This window comes from Aspergillus campestris (genome assembly GCF_002847485.1).
Source record: "Aspergillus campestris IBT 28561 chromosome Unknown P168scaffold_9, whole genome shotgun sequence".
Lineage (NCBI taxonomy): Eukaryota > Fungi > Ascomycota > Eurotiomycetes > Eurotiales > Aspergillaceae > Aspergillus > Aspergillus campestris.
In genome coordinates, this window is record NW_020194344.1 from 554,937 (window position 1) to 567,911 (window position 12,975).

Genomic DNA, 12,975 nt, shown 5'->3' on the forward strand with positions numbered 1-12,975 from the left:
CCAGCACATCATGCCTATAAGTTATGAGATGGGGAATATTCCAATGGTCGGTTTGGATGGCCAAACTCGTTGCACACTGGTTAACCACTCCTGCCACGGTAAGTACACCTCGTCACTTCTATAGGGAGGCATAATATCCCATTTTCGCTGGGGAAAAAAACAAACAAACCTAGCCTCAAATGAAAACGGAGATGATATTGACACTGGCAGATGTCACTTCCGCAATGTCAAATTGTCATATACCCGTATGGGAATGAGTCTGTCGCGTCGCACATGCTCGACGCGGTCATCGATGGCACCCGGGGCACGAACCTTATTACCCGTGCAGCCGTCATCAGGCTTCAAGATCTGGACAGATGGCTCGTGTCCTCCCGGGGAGACACAGACGCAGTAGTCGAACTGCAAGTTCAGATCCCCAAGGGCAGCCGGATCTGTGCGGAGAGATTCGCCGTCAGCGACACGGCTCCTACGGGGCTACCTCACGGGTGTGGGATTATGGTGGGCAAGGACTCGTCCATTCACCGCGACTATCACCAGCAAGGCTATCCCGGGCTGCCAATGGTTTATGTGAAACCGACACGAGGTATGTTTTAGCCGAAATGGTGGGCAATCTACCCGAGAATTTTCGTGTGAATGCAGGGGCCCCGCTGACACTAAGTCTGGGATAGAGGAGAGTGAGAGAAGGGACAGAATTGAGGAGCAGCAAAAGAAACAAACTGCCCAGTATGAGGAGGAAAGAACGGCGCGTCTCAGAGAACAGTATCAACGACGCAATGCTCCACGAGCATAGCAAGTCGGACACCCCAGTCTAGCGGCAAGACAACAGATAGCGACCTATCTTATTTGTTGGGCGATCTTTGTGAAATAATGACGATCAAATGAAAAAGCCCTATAGCGACGGAGGATTGGGCATTTAGTCCACTTTTCCATTGAGCTTCCGGTCAAGGCTATGCACATTAAACTAGTCAGATTCCAGCCCAGCCACTAACTTTCTATCCTCAATTATGTTTGGGGGGGGGGGGGGGACTTGGTTGGAGAGAGCGTCGGTCGTCAAATTAGAGAAGTTGAAATCAATAAATAGCTACATGAATATAGCAGAGCTGGTATCAGAGTCAAGGTCCCGAATGAAACCAACTCCGTAGTCACATAGGTAGTTAATCTTATGCGAGAAAATCAATCAGTCCATAGGCATCGTCTACGTGTTTCTCCAGAGCCTGACGGACAAACAGACCACCGAGCCTTCAGCCGTCTGGGCCCATCCCTGCGAATTATCTGATACTGAGCCAGTAAGATTAATCTTATCCTCATGTCCGAGGGCAAAAAAGCGGTCAGATTCACCCTGGATCCTTGAAGCGTGAGATGGTTAACCGGTCGAGACCTATAATAAGCCGAGGCAGCCATCACCCCCACATTTTCCTTTTGCCTGCTGGCGTGCCCCGTTGACGGTAAGGAACGCTTGAGAGCGACAATGATGACAAATCGCCCACATGTCATGTGATGTTGGCTCTCTTGGGGCTCTGAATCTCTTGCTCAAAAGACGACAATAGGGATCACTCTCGACACAGATTGCACAAGAAAGGATATATATGCCCTGTGGAGTGTACCGATGGCTCGATCAAGTAAGCGCCCCTTACCCAGCATCTATCTCAATAAGGGCAAGGGATGTGTCTATCCCCTGATGAAAAGGATCTTGCGGAAAAGGCTAACGAAGTTCTACAGTTTTCAATGTTTTTGGACCTCGCAGAGGAAAGGGAACCCCAAACCATCAGGACACCAAAAGCAAAAGGGAGGCAAAATCAAGACAGACCTTGAAAGGTGTTCAAGACGACCAAAGTGACGCCTGCGATCTGGGCGAAAAAGCGGGGATGGGTGCCCCACTAGAACCACCCGCCCGGAGATCGAAACGGTCCTCCTACCTTTGTTGTTGGCGCATCCAGCGGTTTCCGTCGCCCTCGCCATATCAACGCGAACGTGGTAATGGGCCTTCGAGAAGCGACTTTGGAAGTCTGGATCATCGTTCTTCGTATCCAGCTAGGGGACAAAAATCGAGGATTCCGGATTGGGCGGTGAGACGAGGCGCGCCTCGGAACGAGCCCATTATTGCACCGCGCAACGTAGAACCAGCGCACATAAACTCACCGGTAACCCAAGTGGCTGATAAGGTCCTGGATATTCTCATATGGAAGGCCGACTACGGTCAGATACGACGCTTTCTCGTCCTCGAGCTCAACGCCGACGTCAATGTGATGGACGACGAGGTGTACAGGTCTCTGAACTTGGAAAAGGAACCTTGCGGCATGACTACGCCGCTCAGTCTACCGGGTCAAGCGGATCTCAAACCGACCGGCAAAGTGAACTGTCTGTGGTGTGTCTGGGGAGACTCTCGCAACTACCTCACCTCTTTCTTCATCGTCAGCGGATGCGACTTCGATGTTATGATCGGGAGACATTCCATCCTGGAACATCAGATCAATCTATAACTACGTCGAATCTTGTTTGCCATGGGTTGGAAGCACGGTGTAGGGCGTGAATACGGAAAAGGAGCATATTTCGGCATATTGGGACATCGTCTAAAATGGAGCCTCCTCCATTCCTTCAACAGAGCTACTTGCGGTGCGAGGGGAACATATTTTCTCCAACCATTCTTGCAATGCGTCTGGTTTTCCGAGAAAACATACGTGCACCTCGGAGTTCTGGGCGCGCGACAACCTTCTTCCTTCTTGTGTCTTGCCCCTCGCCTCAAGTGGGCAGACGAAAATATAGGACAAATCGCCCATATCAACACAATAAGTTCATTTGGGAAATTTCGGGTTAGTTATGACGGGTCCGCTTAATGAGCTGCTCCGGTTCTACTGGGGTGGGATTCAGCTGAGAGGTCGATGGCCCTAAGGATCAGTAAACCGGTGATTATGGACGGGAATCGTCAAAGGGGGCCATCGACCTCGGTCAGGATATGCTGGACGTAGCGGAAACATCCTCTCCGTGGTGAACTGGCTCAGCATTACCACTCATTATCACCTTCGAGATCGTGGAGGACTGCGGACGCGGTATGCGCGGCGTTCATTTGCCATCCCGTGATAGACCTGAGTTCTCAAGGGAACCAATATGCGAACCAAATTGAATCGCATGTCGGGAAACGGGGTCTACAATGGATTAATCATTGTACTTCTTAAGCTTCATAAAACGGAAAATGGTGTATTAAGCCTACTCAAGTGCGGTCTGCTCTATCCAGTCGGTTCTACTACGGGCATCCGGTTACAGTTTATCTCATTAAGGTTATATCGGATCAACATCCAACATGCTCGTTAAGATTGTCTCTTTTACATAATTACCACAAAACCCTCTACATTACCGGGCCTCTGATTTGCTGCGCCTTCAAGGCTGGAAAACACCATCCACCTGCTGCCCAAATGGTCTGTGACGTAATAGGACAGAGAGGGGGGGATGGAGGCTGCATATCATTCGACCACATCATGGCATGCGTCCGCAAGCGAAATGACCTTGGTCCACGTATGTCGCAGTCGTCTTTCCATTCTGGGTTACCATGCTGATTGCGAATATGCAAGGCTATCAGTGTCATTTGGACATTTCCTCACTTGGTCGAACGGGGCAGAAACTGCTGAAAATCAGTACCGAAATAACCAGCTGATATTGGCATGTATGATGGCGCACTCACCAGTGCTTCGAGTAAGTACATAAAGATGATCCCCCAGCGTACGCCAGTGCCAGACATGCGGTGGAGACAGAAGTCAGAGACTGTCAATATCATGGGGACCGGTTCGCTGCCCAACGACCGCGCTTGTATGTGCGTATCATGCAAAGCGCGACATTAAATCAACAATGTCTGCGGGCAAAAAACCTTAAATCTCGAAACAATGGCTACATATCCACAAATAAAACACATTGGATACTCACGCTTTCTCCAGCTGGGCGTATTCTGCCTCGCATAGGTTGAGGCTCATACCTGTCTACCGGTAACCAGCATATATACCCGCGGCTTGACTGCAGCATTCTTTAGTATACGCTGCTGCCCCGTTGATCGATTATCTACAGCCCATCTATCTGACACGGGACATGGCTGCAGGCTACGACAGAATCGCGGCCTTTCTGGCCTCAGACCCACCGTTGACGTTTGTCCGTCGGTTCGCGAGACTGAACCTCAAAAATATACTCTACTATCAAGCTGAACTGGGAGACCTCGAAGCAGACCTCGAAGATATTATCAGCCTGGATAGGGACAGGGCCTCTCGTGATGGCGGAAATGAAAAACACTATCCGTTTTCTATCGGGCATCTCAAGGGTTCCCTGGGGGATTCGGAGAACGTTTCCATGCAATGGGAGAAGTTTTTGGAGATTCGCAGGCTGCTCAAAGAATACAGTATGTTACCCAATTTTTCCTTGCCCATTGTTTCCGTTTCCCTTTCTGTTTCTCGTCTCACCTCAAATTCTGACATCCAAGCAAGACGAAGCCCTGATCCAGCAATCCCAGTTGATGCGACTCCGCAGCCCCGACGAAGCAGAACTCGCGGGGTTTCGCGAGTGGCTCAGGTGCCTGGAAGGCGGACCAAGTAGGACACACCAATGGAACGACGAAAACGACCTCGTTGCCATCCTCGCAAGACAAGACGGAGCAGACCACTTTACGCGCTGGATCTATCGTAAAGCATTACCCTGGTTCCACGAGCGCTGGGGGTACCGGCTCAAGGTACTTTCAGAAACGATATACACCTACATGGAACTACCCCTTCAAACAAGCTGACTCGAATCCAGAAAACCACCGACCCGGAGTTAGGGGCTTCTTTCTACAGCGATGAATCAATCAAATCTTTCACCAATGCACTCAGCATTTTCATTTCGGGGCTCCTGCCTGCATCGTCTATCCTTGTTCTGTTCTTTGTGAAGAGTGTTCCCTTGCGTCTTGCGATCATATTTATATACAATATCACGTTTGCCATGGTCCTCGGCTTCATGGTTAAGGCTAGGCGCTCTGAGATGTTTGCTGCCTCTACAGCGTGAGTGTCTCTCGCTACCGCTCGTTGTTCCTTGTGGATGCTGACTTTCGGATTCCAGGTTCGCGGCTGTGCAGGTCGCGCTCATTACCAGCTCGGACGGGAGATCTTGCTAGAGGTTTTGTCACTGGTATGTCGAGTTACGCGGGGTTCTACTGGGGACAGCCTGTTTCAGCAGAGACGGTACCCCCACTCGTTGCATTTGAGTCACCTGCGGAACGAGTATCGGTTCGCGGAAGTGGCTTGATATCTTAGACGAGTAATCTTTCGGCCGTTATCAATGAATGCGAATACGGATCCTGTCGAACACGGGTCATAATTCAAGCATAGCATACTTCAAGTCATCCAGTCCATACTGGGACATGTTTTACAGGCCCATGTCGACATATTCCGAGTATCTCTGGAAGAGCTCAGCAAGATGAACGCGCGAAACAATCCGAGGGTTACTAGCAGGTCGCGCAACCAACCATCCAGCATTTTTCACCATCCAGGATTCGTGAACCCGCGAGCGAGACCAGGTCTTTTTTTTTTTTTTTTTTTTTTTTTTTTTTTCATTCTCTGCTGAAACTACGAACCGGTTGTATCAGGGACAGCGACAGGGTTGGGCGAGGGCATTGATTGCGGGGCTGTTCGTGTGGCGTGAGGAAAAGCGTAAACAGTCGTGATAGCAGTTTGATGGGTACGTGTGGCCGGGGGTTGCGGGGCGGAATGCGATCCATGGCGAGGTGAGGGGATCGTGAGGAGTGCACTTCTGTTAGGAGGGGTTGGATTGTTATCAGCGGGGTATCTCTAGCACTTTTGGGTATGGGTATAGTAGGTGATCCTGATCTTGAGCCATTGTATCATATCGACCTGTTTATATCTATATCTATATCTATATCCAGATTTACATCATCTCTCAGGTTTGACTATCGAATTGTTAACTCAGCAAAATGACCACCCCCAGCCCCGTCTTCACCATCGCGGACTTGAAAAAAGAAGCAGAGAAGAGATTCTCCCCTACTACACGAGGTGCCTCATCTCCACACGCGATATACTACCCCATACTAATAATCAATCAAAGGATACTACAACCTCGGCGCCGACGACCTTCAAACCCTCCACGACAACGAATCCGCCTTCACCCGCTACCGCCTCCTCCCACGCATCCTCCGCAACGTCGATCCCATAGACACCACAACACGCATCTTCGGCGAAGACGTCTCCCTCCCGTTTGGGTTCGCCCCGACAGCTGCGCACAGACTGGCCCATCCGGACGGGGAACTGGCGACCTCTCGCGCGGCCGCCTCCAACGGCATCCCCATGTGCCTGTCGTCGTGGGCCACGTCGGGCGTGGAGGATGTCATTGGCCAGGGACATGCCCGGGGATGGAAAGCGTATGCAATGCAGGTGTCGTTTTTTCGGGATAGGGAGGTGACGAGGAGGGTGATTGAGCGGGCTGAACGTATCCTTCTTCTTTTTTCCTTCCTGTTCCTTCCAAGGTCTGCATGAGAATATTCACAAATAATGGAAATATAGGAGCAGGCTACAAAGCCCTCTTCGTCAGCGTCGACCTCCCCATCCTAGGCAACAGGCTCAGCGACAGCCGCAACCGCTTCAGCTTCCCACCAGACATGAAGTTCCCCGTCCTAGCGGAGTCAGAGCACGAACCGGGGTTGAGAGCTGTGACCCCAGACCCAACAATCACCTGGGACGAGACCATCCCATGGCTACGACAACACACAAAGATGGAAATCTGGCTGAAGGGTGGTACGTATCATCAGCCAAACCCCCTCCCAATCTCTCCCCATAATGACGCCACATCACACCATACCCCCTGCAATATAGACGGACACTGAGAAATAGAAGTATACACCCCCGCGGACACGCAGCTCGCCATCGACCACAACCTTGACGGCATCGTTGTATCCAACCACGGCGGGCGCCAGCTAGACGGTGTGCCCGCGGCGCTGGATATCCTGCGTATGTGTGCGCCTGTTGCGCGGGGGAGGATCCCTGTTGCGTTTGATGGGGGCGTTCGGCGCGGGGCGGACGTGTTTAAGGCGTTGGCGTTGGGGGCGGAGTTTTGTTTTGTGGGGAGGGTGGCTATTTGGGGGTTGGCTGTATTTCTCTCTTTCTTTCTTTTTTTTCTCCTTTTTTTGGTCCTTATGCTGGATGAGTCTAGGCTAATGTGGATACTGTATGTAGTATGACGGGGAAAGGGGAGTAGATCTGGCGATCCGGCTGATTCGTGAGGAGTTGAAGAGGACGATGATGTTGACTGGGTGGGTTCTTCTTTCTATTCCTATTCTTCTGGGTCCTTTTTGAAGCTGACTGAAGCAGGTGTCGGACTATTAAGGATATCTCGCTGGAGCATTTGGCGGTGTTGGAGTCGGGTGGGCGGTTGGCGAGGTTGTAATCTACTCTATGTATATAGAATGTGGTTTAGAGTTATGGGATATAGTTAGATTTGCTAATCATATAATATGGCTTACTCTACTAGAGGATATGGTACTTCGACTTGAGTATTTGATATCAAGTAGATGCTATACTAATCAATATTGGAATCAGTGTTCAAACATTAGAGGCCACTTAACTATATCACAGGGGAGACCATTTGTATATGTAATGTTGATTGAGGTAGAAGTGGAAGATTGAAGTAGAAGAGCGAAAATAAGATAATGATAGTAGATAAATAAAAGTAGATCAAACCATCTATCCCAATATACCCATCTACCCACCACACCAAAACCACAATCCAACAAACCCAATATATAAAATATATAAAAGAAAAAAAAAAAAAATGAGAAATCACCAACTAATCAACCCCCTCTCCCTATCAAACCCACCCCTCAACTGCCTCTCCGCCTTAACAACCTTCCCCTGCAAAACCGTATACCGCACGATATTCTCACAATCTTCAGGTCTAACCCTCGCCAGCCAGATTCCCTGCGCAGCTCCTTCATCGTATTCCCCTCCTTCAGTCTTCCCCCCCTCAGCCTTCTCCCCATCAGACCGTTTATACCAATCAAAATCCCTCCTCCGATAAACAATCATATTCGCCGAATACTTATGCCCCCCCACATGACTAATGAAGTAGACTCCAACCCCGCCAGGTCTCTCATCGTGCATATCCCTGTACAGGCCAAGCGGGCGTAAATGCCGCTCCAGCTCGCGGCGGAGGAGAGGCGCAGACTGCCCGCAGCGGGCGTCGCGCGTGCGCTGCGAGCAGAGGAGGATGATTGCTGCGTGGGGGGAGGGGTGGGTTTGCAATTGTCCTTCGAGTTCTTGTCCTTCTGTGGGCGGAAGCGATGTAGGCGGCGCGGGCTGTTGAACCAACGGGGTGGTTGTCGTCGGCGCCTTGCTGACAATATGCTTGATGAGAGCAGGAGCCAGCGCGGGCGTGACGTGCTCGATGACCTGGAAGGCGGGGAGGAGGAGGACGGTTGTGGGCTGGGCGCCCTTTTCGTGGGAGTGGTATTCGTCTGGGACGGGGATGTTGGAGGCGGAGAGTTTGAGTTTCTTGATCATCACTATTGTTAGCTTTTCTTCTTTTCTTCCTCATGGAAGTTTTCTTCGGACAAGAAGGAAAAAGGGAAGATACACACCCCATTCGCCGGAACCAACCCCCCTTCTCAACAGCCTCCATCACACTCCCCTCCTCATCCGCAACATCCCTCACCCAGTCCGTCTTGCCCGTCGCGACAAGCGCATGCGTCGCCCACCCGTCGACGTTCCCGTACACCGTGTCTTCCTGGTCGACATCGAAGCGCGCGGGGTACTTGATTGTGCAGGAGGAGCAGTCGTGGAGACAGTCTTCGCCGTCGGAGCTGGCGGTTGTTTGGTGGAAGAGTTTTTCGGGGGAGGGGGCTTTGGAGAAGTCGTCTGAGGTTTTTGGGGTGGTGGTGGCTTTTTTGGCGGGTTGGGGGTGGGACTTGGGCTTGGGGTGGGGGTGAAGAGGGAGGCGCTGCGGCGGAGGAGGTCCATTTTCGTTGATTCTTTTCCTGGGGGGGAAGGGTGGGTGGTTTTGTCTATGGTGTGTAGCTGGTAGGGTGTATAGTTGGGTGTAGGTTAAGTTAGGTGAGGTGTAGGGGAAGGAAATATGGGTAATGATATACCCGATGATGAGTTACGCCAAGACATCTTATCAATCTCGGAACGCTTCCGCCTGCTCCGGAGCTCGCTAGCATAGCATAGCATAGCGTTTTTGTGAAAGAATGCTATATTAGGATACGCGCATATCTATTACCCTCAATCCTATACAACTCATATAATACTGATGCTATCACCGTATTGATATTATGCTACCCATATTAATATTATGCTACCCATATTATGTTATGCTACCCATATAAATTATACTAAGCATAAATTACACTACCCATATGCATAAGGCAGTTCCGACGCATCCCGCGTCTCCACTAAATGAATCACGCTCCCAGAGCTAGACCCAGACTGCATCCGTCGCAGCGACTGCGTCGAGCTCTGCGGCCGCAGCCTCTGAGCCTGACCCTGTGCCTGACCCTGTGCCTGACCCTGCCGCGAACCCCACCGTGAACTACTCCTCTCAACCGGCGTCGCATACACCGAGCGTCCATCATCCCACGCCGACGACGCATCCGACGGCCTCGACGCCTCACCTCCACCCCTATACTCCATCGCATCCGTTTCGCCCTCCTCGTCCGACGGACCAATCAGCGACTCGCTATCCACGCCCGAGCCACCATATATCTCGCCCTCGACAGCCGCCGGGTCCGCCAACCGCATACCCCGCAGCAAGTCCGCAAAGACATGCATCAGCGAGCGAAACTCCGCTTCGTGCAGCGCGTGCGCCGAGAACCGCGCCCGCTCATACAGGCTCAGAAACTCGGCCCCGATTTCCGCAGGGTGTAGCACGTCCAGCTGCGCCAGGCGCTGTAGGTACTCGCGCAGGCCCATCGCCGCCGGTCGGCGGAGGACGTCCACGACACGCGTGTCTGGGATGGACTGTTCTGTATCGTTGTCATTGCCGTGGGCAGAAGACGGGTGGAGGGATCGGCCTGGAGGATACGGGCGACGGGGGTTGGTAGCGAGGAAGAACGGGTCGGGCGGGGCCAATGATACAGCCTTCGCCTCAATCAAATGTGGAAGTTCCTGCACGACAGTGCGGTACGGTAGATCAGGCAGATCGGGCGAATGCGGTGCCGACCAGCCCGGATGTTCGACGGCTCCCCAAGGCGGCCGGGCGGCGTCAATCTGCAGCATCGGGTAATCGTCGAAGGCGTCCGCTTCAGCGTCAGCGGCTGGATCGCGCGGACGGGCCTGGTACGCGATGATAGCGCTGCGGGCGAGACCTTCCACGACAAGCCGGCGGACGCTCTTGCCGACGTCTTCTTTTTCAATCGGGATCCATGCCTTGGGGATGCCGGACAGCACGTTGCGGTTTGTGTAGATGCGAGTCGCGTAGATGAGCGCCGTGAGGAGGAAGGTCACTATGTAGCCGCCGGTTATGATGAAGATGTTGGTCAGGCGCTGCGTGACGTAGCATTGGTAGATGGCGTCTGATGGGGTCAGGAGCACCAGGCAGAAGAGGATCACGGCGAGAACCACAAAGACGGCGTAGTGCAGCGCGCGTTCCAGGTTCCACGACATCGTCGACGCTTCATGCTGCGCATGGTTTTGGCTGATTTGGCGCATGGGAGGGAGAGAAAGGAAAGAAAGGAGATGAGCGGGTGGAGTGATGATTGATAGGGTCACGTGATGATTAGCTAGAACAGCTAGGACAGCTCCGCTGCTTACGTGGATATTGTAGATAGAGTCAACGTATTCATTTACACAGCAATCAACACTATGCTCTACGCTGATGTTGGTGTATCAAGTTGAAGAAAGCAAAGAAAAAGAACAGAAGAAAGAAGACAGAAGAATAAAGGAAAAAACTAATCATCCGACACAGCGACTTCATCCTCCCAGTGCGGCTCAAACGGTTCCCCCCGCGCGCGGCGCACCACTCGCTCAATCCCATCGAGACCCCGCTTCAGCACATCCATCTTGGGCCCATAACTCAGACGCACAAAGTGGTGGCACGGGCTGTCGAAGAGGTCACGTCGCTTGGCCGGGTTCAAATCGAAGAAGATGCCAGGCACGACGATGACCTTCTCGGTCAGGAGGGCCGTGAAGAAGTTCAGGCCGTCGGAGATGTTGGCCTGGCGCGGCAGGGGCGGGTCCAGCGAGGTCAGGTCGAGCCAGATGTAGAAGGTCGCTTGGGGGACGTCCTTGACGCGGAAGCCGATCTCGTGCAGACGCTTCAGGACGAAGTCGCGCTTCACGCGGAAGTGCTGCTGCAGCGCTTTCATCTCCGATCGCACCAGGTCGGGCTCCATCATGGGGATGGCGGCCTCTTGGAAGGGGGCGTTGGCGCCGCCGTCGAGGTAGGAGCCGGCGGATCCCAGGGCGTCGATGAACTCCTTGGGGCCGACCACCCAGGCGATGCGCCACCCGGGGAGACGGAAGCGCTTGGTGAGACCGTCGATCAGAAGGACATCTATGATGGTTAGCTCGATGTCGTCTTGGGGTGCCCAGAAAGAAGGGTGACAAACCATCCTTGTTAACATCCTCCACGTTCGCCGCACCGCTAATCGTCGAGCCATCACAGTCCGTCGTGTAGTTGTAACCACCATAGAACTCATCCAGAATCAGCGTCGCGCGATCCCGACAGATATCCTGGATGCGCGCCAGCTCCTCATGACCGACGAAGTGACCCGTGGGGTTACGGGGGTTGGAGGTGAGAATGACAGAGGTACCGCGAGCGATCTCCTCAGCGATCTTGTCGGGGTGGATATGATAGTGGTCTTCTTCGGCGAGGGGCATAGGGATGGGGGCGATCTATATCGTCAGCACACAACCTCTACCGATAGAAGGTCGCCTCTCCAGACCCCATCAGAATGTGGGTGACACTCACATTCTTAAACAAACTCAGCATCTCCGAATAAGCCGAATAATCAGGAATAGGAAACGACAGATACGAATTGCCCAAAATCGCCGCAATACGAATCAACCCCGCCCGCCCACCAGGCACAATGCAGACATTCTCCCACGTATACTGGCTCGCCTTCCCCTGCCGATAGTGCTCATTGTACAGACGGGCGACCGCCGCGCGCAGTGGCTTGATACCGGCGGTCGGGCCGTACTCGCGCGCGGCCGAAGTGATCGGGATGCTGGTGGGACGGGGGAAGCTGCCCTCGATCTCGTCGTCGGCTTCCGGGGCGCCCTGGCCGAGATTGGCCCAGCCGGAGGGGTCCTCGAGGTAGCCGTGTTCGGAGGCGCGTTCGGTACACCAGACGACGCCGGTTGAGGCACGCGAGGCGTCGAGGCCGGCGTGGGGGCGGTGGCCTTCGTGGGCGGAACGGAATTGACGGTGGGTTTCGGAGCGGAGTTCTTTGGTTTTAGTTAGTTTATCAGTCAGACAGGGGATAAGAAATAGAAGGAGGGAGAATAAGAAGCAAAGAAAAGGAGGGACAGACCATTCTCGGACAATTCCTTTGCCGCTGAAAAGCGACGGTTGGAAGGACGCAAGATGCTCACGCGACGTCCGGAGAAAGACATGACGGTATGGAAAGATGCGATGGATTATATAGCAATGTAGACAGTATAGCTATGGAAGTGGCAGTAGACACAAACACAGACAGACAGACCGACAGAGAGAGAAAAGAAGGATGAGGGGCAAGTCTGATAAAGAGGGGAAGAAATCAATCAGGATAAGCGAGTCAAGAGGGACTCGCCAGCCTTTTGTATACCTCCATTTCTTCCTCCTCCGTCGTGTCTACACGGTTGATATTAATAGATCTGATAGACCGATTGATTTTGAGCCATATTATTCTCTTCTTTCCCTCTCATAATGTTAATCACCACGATGCAGCGCAGTAAATGCCGCAAAGTAATACCCTCCCCCTGAATCCTCCTCCTTCGACGTGAATTGCCTCATAGGACTACCTACCTAACTACTAATTAC

At 52.7% G+C, this 12,975-nt stretch overlaps 5 protein-coding genes across 5 annotated transcripts; 3 read left to right on the forward strand and 2 right to left on the reverse strand.

The window, feature by feature from the left end:
- Nucleotides 1-210: 210 nt before the first annotated feature.
- On the forward strand, nucleotides 211-2,480 carry P168DRAFT_320125 (uncharacterized protein; the record flags this gene model as incomplete). The annotated part of the gene is made up of 2 exons (XM_024840341.1): nucleotides 211-583; nucleotides 1,720-2,480. 2 exons carry the CDS (start codon nucleotides 211-213, stop codon nucleotides 2,478-2,480), a joined length of 1,134 nt encoding a protein of 377 aa, XP_024691155.1.
- A 1,594-nt stretch (nucleotides 2,481-4,074) lies between these two features.
- Nucleotides 4,075-5,525, forward strand: P168DRAFT_328600 (uncharacterized protein; the record flags this gene model as incomplete). Its single annotated transcript, XM_024841370.1, has 4 exons — nucleotides 4,075-4,378; nucleotides 4,464-4,705; nucleotides 4,771-5,012; nucleotides 5,071-5,525. 4 exons carry the CDS (start codon nucleotides 4,075-4,077, stop codon nucleotides 5,123-5,125), a joined length of 843 nt encoding a protein of 280 aa, XP_024691156.1. The 3' UTR covers nucleotides 5,126-5,525.
- Nucleotides 5,526-5,897: 372 nt separating this feature from the next.
- P168DRAFT_311916 (alpha-hydroxy acid oxidase) lies at nucleotides 5,898-7,429 on the forward strand. Its single transcript, XM_024839533.1, has 6 exons — nucleotides 5,898-6,020; nucleotides 6,073-6,453; nucleotides 6,528-6,758; nucleotides 6,858-7,111; nucleotides 7,197-7,273; nucleotides 7,332-7,429. The coding sequence occupies exons 1-6, from the start codon at nucleotides 5,942-5,944 to the stop codon at nucleotides 7,405-7,407; spliced, it is 1,098 nt and encodes a 365-aa protein (XP_024691157.1). The 5' UTR covers nucleotides 5,898-5,941; the 3' UTR covers nucleotides 7,408-7,429.
- A 299-nt stretch (nucleotides 7,430-7,728) lies between these two features.
- P168DRAFT_271916 (sucrase/ferredoxin-like domain-containing protein) lies at nucleotides 7,729-8,975 on the reverse strand (the record flags this gene model as incomplete). Its single annotated transcript, XM_024835292.1, has 3 exons — nucleotides 7,729-8,510; nucleotides 8,593-8,897; nucleotides 8,924-8,975. 3 exons carry the CDS (start codon nucleotides 8,973-8,975, stop codon nucleotides 7,800-7,802), a joined length of 1,068 nt encoding a protein of 355 aa, XP_024691158.1. The 3' UTR covers nucleotides 7,729-7,799.
- Nucleotides 8,976-9,365: 390 nt separating this feature from the next.
- On the reverse strand, nucleotides 9,366-12,673 carry P168DRAFT_271919 (putative aminotransferase, classes I and II; the record flags this gene model as incomplete). The annotated part of the gene is made up of 5 exons (XM_024835293.1): nucleotides 12,488-12,673; nucleotides 11,926-12,401; nucleotides 11,564-11,849; nucleotides 10,905-11,508; nucleotides 9,366-10,650 (listed from the first exon to the last, which is right to left on the reverse strand). The coding sequence occupies exons 1-5, from the start codon at nucleotides 12,567-12,569 to the stop codon at nucleotides 9,366-9,368; spliced, it is 2,733 nt and encodes a 910-aa protein (XP_024691159.1). The 5' UTR covers nucleotides 12,570-12,673.
- Nucleotides 12,674-12,975: the final 302 nt, after the last annotated feature.

Excerpts from the sequence above, each read along its gene's own strand:
- P168DRAFT_311916 (XM_024839533.1), top strand. The coding sequence starts at position 5,942 with ATGACCACCCCCAGCCCCGTCTTCACCATCGCGGACTTGAAAAAAGAA. Across the intron at positions 6,759-6,857 it reads GGAAATCTGGCTGAAGGGTG|TATACACCCCCGCGGACACG; the intron begins GTACGTATCATC and ends GAGAAATAGAAG. Across the intron at positions 7,112-7,196 it reads TGGCTATTTGGGGGTTGGCT|TATGACGGGGAAAGGGGAGT; the intron begins GTATTTCTCTCT and ends TACTGTATGTAG.